The sequence below is a fragment of the Perkinsus marinus genome (genome assembly GCF_000006405.1).
Source record: "Perkinsus marinus ATCC 50983 genomic scaffold scf_1104296961702, whole genome shotgun sequence".
NCBI classification, from domain to species: Eukaryota; Perkinsozoa; order Perkinsida; family Perkinsidae; genus Perkinsus; species Perkinsus marinus.
In genome coordinates this window covers 12,201-14,242 of record NW_003205714.1, presented here as the reverse complement: position 1 = coordinate 14,242, position 2,042 = coordinate 12,201, and the positions used below count along the sequence as shown (strand labels likewise).

Below are 2,042 nucleotides of genomic sequence, written 5' to 3'. Positions count from 1 at the left end.
TCGACCAACATAGTTGATGCTAAGGAATACTAAACTAGGCTAACAATAGTAGGGTTCACCTTGGCAGTCACTATCAGTGGGGGCAAAGCAAAGAGAACCATCATCTTTCTTGATGATACCGAAACAAACCGCCGGATTCTGCCAAGTCTTGCAATACGATCCCCACTTGGAGTCGCGGCACTGAGACATATCATTGCAGACGTCCTGACAGGTGGGTGTGGGTTCGGGACAAGCCACCGGCTCCAACGTGTAGTCATCACAGGTGTCTTGTTCGGTCGGCTGGAAGCAGTAACCATCATCCTTATGGTAGAGTCCGAAGCAGACACCGTTGCCCTTGCAGTAGGAGCCATACTTGGAGTCAGCACAGGGAGAATAACCATCACAAATATCCTGACAATACTCGGCGACGGCAACAGACAAAGCAGCGATGGTGAAAACGACCTTCATGGAGAAGACAAAAATTAGAGTCAACTAACAAAGCAAAAGATTGTTGCTCAGGCTAAACCAACATCAGCATAATTGGTATTAGTGTAGTCTAAAGCATGCTCTGTGGCTTTCGTTGAAACACCTGTGTCGAACTACCTTCTTGAGACACCACATGCGAGGCAACCTCCTCAAAGAGCTTCCTAGAACAAAAATGCGACATCTCCGTCCGCCGAAACGGCTATATTATACAGCAGCGCGCGGCAGAAAATCTGCGCAAATTTTCTGTTGCGTGCGCGGTATATCACTCGGAGAAAATTCTCTGTTGGGAAAAACGTTACTCGAGACTTGTACCATCACTTGGAACGACATCTGGTCATCGGATGAACAGTTGATTGGAAATGAGAGCGCCACACTGAGGGTCCACAGTGTGGGGGGCGACCCAACACAGGGAACCGGAGCCCGATTCCTCTCAGGACCTTATCTTGGGTCCTGGGGTCATAGATCATGTTTGGTCACACTAACTGAGTCAACAAATATGGCCTATTTTCCTAATATGTGTCGTTCAACCAATTTGGAACAAAAACTTAAAGAAAGGAGATGACGAGACTGCTTCATGTGTGGAGCCACCTCATACAATACCAATTCGTACACTTGCTTGAGCTTACTCTCTAACGAAACCTCAACTGAACGAAATGATACACCAACAGCTAGACATGACCATCCACTGCCGGAACTAAGCAAAGCCACAGAGGGATCAATGTAATTTGACTGCCTATTGATCTCGAATAAATCGGAATCGTAGCTGAAAATATCGCAGTCTCCTCATACATCATCACTGAATCAGTGAGACTGACAAACAAGAACTGATCAGATAAACTTGGAACATTCTCCTCAAAAGCATGAAGAAAGTCCGGCAGAAGAATCAGCCATGTGCGACCTTAGAAATGTCCTTCAACCTTTTCAGTGACGGGATCGATGCCAACCTGAAGCAGAAGAGTTACCAAATGGAGAGTAAGACTTATATACCGTAAACAGGAGCGTGTAAAGAGATCAGGCATGGTCGGACCTGGCGACCGAGACCTGATCACAAGGGAGTTATTTTCTGGGAGTCTGTGACTGATTTACTCCAAACGCTTTGTCAATGTCCATGTGAGCCTAGATATGTCGGAGGCCTTTCTGAACCAGATAGAGGCTTTCAGTTGTGTACCTTATGGAAGTTATCGCACCGAATGTCACTCGGGTGACTCAGGAATCTCATCAACTCACGCATCGTCCAGCTTTTCTCCAGTTACCACTGCCCGGCCGCATCCGTGACTCCTTAAGGCACGAAAAGTGCTGACGAGGACCTACATGGTGTAGGCTACACCACTTCCTCTAGGTCTCAGCGCGTCGAGCTACGGACGCTGGGACGCATCTCGTAGCCCGTCTCGACTGCCAACGGAGACCTACAAAGTCATCAGGCCGGAGTCCACTACAGCAACACCTGATGTCCACAAACTTTTCCATTCCTACGTCCGACTCAAAGCGGTCTCAGTCAAAACCTAAAGGCAGCAATTAACTTAGAGAGGTTTATGCTGACGAAAGTGACTAGAACACCAAACGATCCGACGAGTTTC

The 2,042-nt window shown here is 47.6% G+C and overlaps 2 protein-coding genes across 2 annotated transcripts in view; both read right to left on the bottom strand.

Moving 5' to 3' along the window:
- Positions 1–39: 39 nt before the first annotated feature.
- Pmar_PMAR008839 (hypothetical protein) lies at positions 40–447 on the bottom strand (the record flags this gene model as incomplete). The annotated part of the gene is made up of 1 exon (XM_002772262.1): positions 40–447. One exon carries the CDS (start codon positions 445–447, stop codon positions 40–42), a length of 408 nt encoding a protein of 135 aa, XP_002772308.1.
- A 917-nt stretch (positions 448–1,364) lies between these two features.
- The window catches only part of Pmar_PMAR008838 (g-protein beta wd-40 repeats containing protein, putative), a gene marked incomplete at both ends in the record, with an annotated part of 4,984 nt that continues 4,306 nt past the window's right edge, over positions 1,365–2,042 (bottom strand). The window contains 2 exons of the mRNA XM_002772261.1: positions 1,365–1,409; positions 1,876–1,909. Of these exons, the coding sequence (XP_002772307.1) occupies positions 1,365–1,409; positions 1,876–1,909 (79 nt within the window). The remainder of the gene's footprint in view (positions 1,410–1,875; positions 1,910–2,042) is intronic.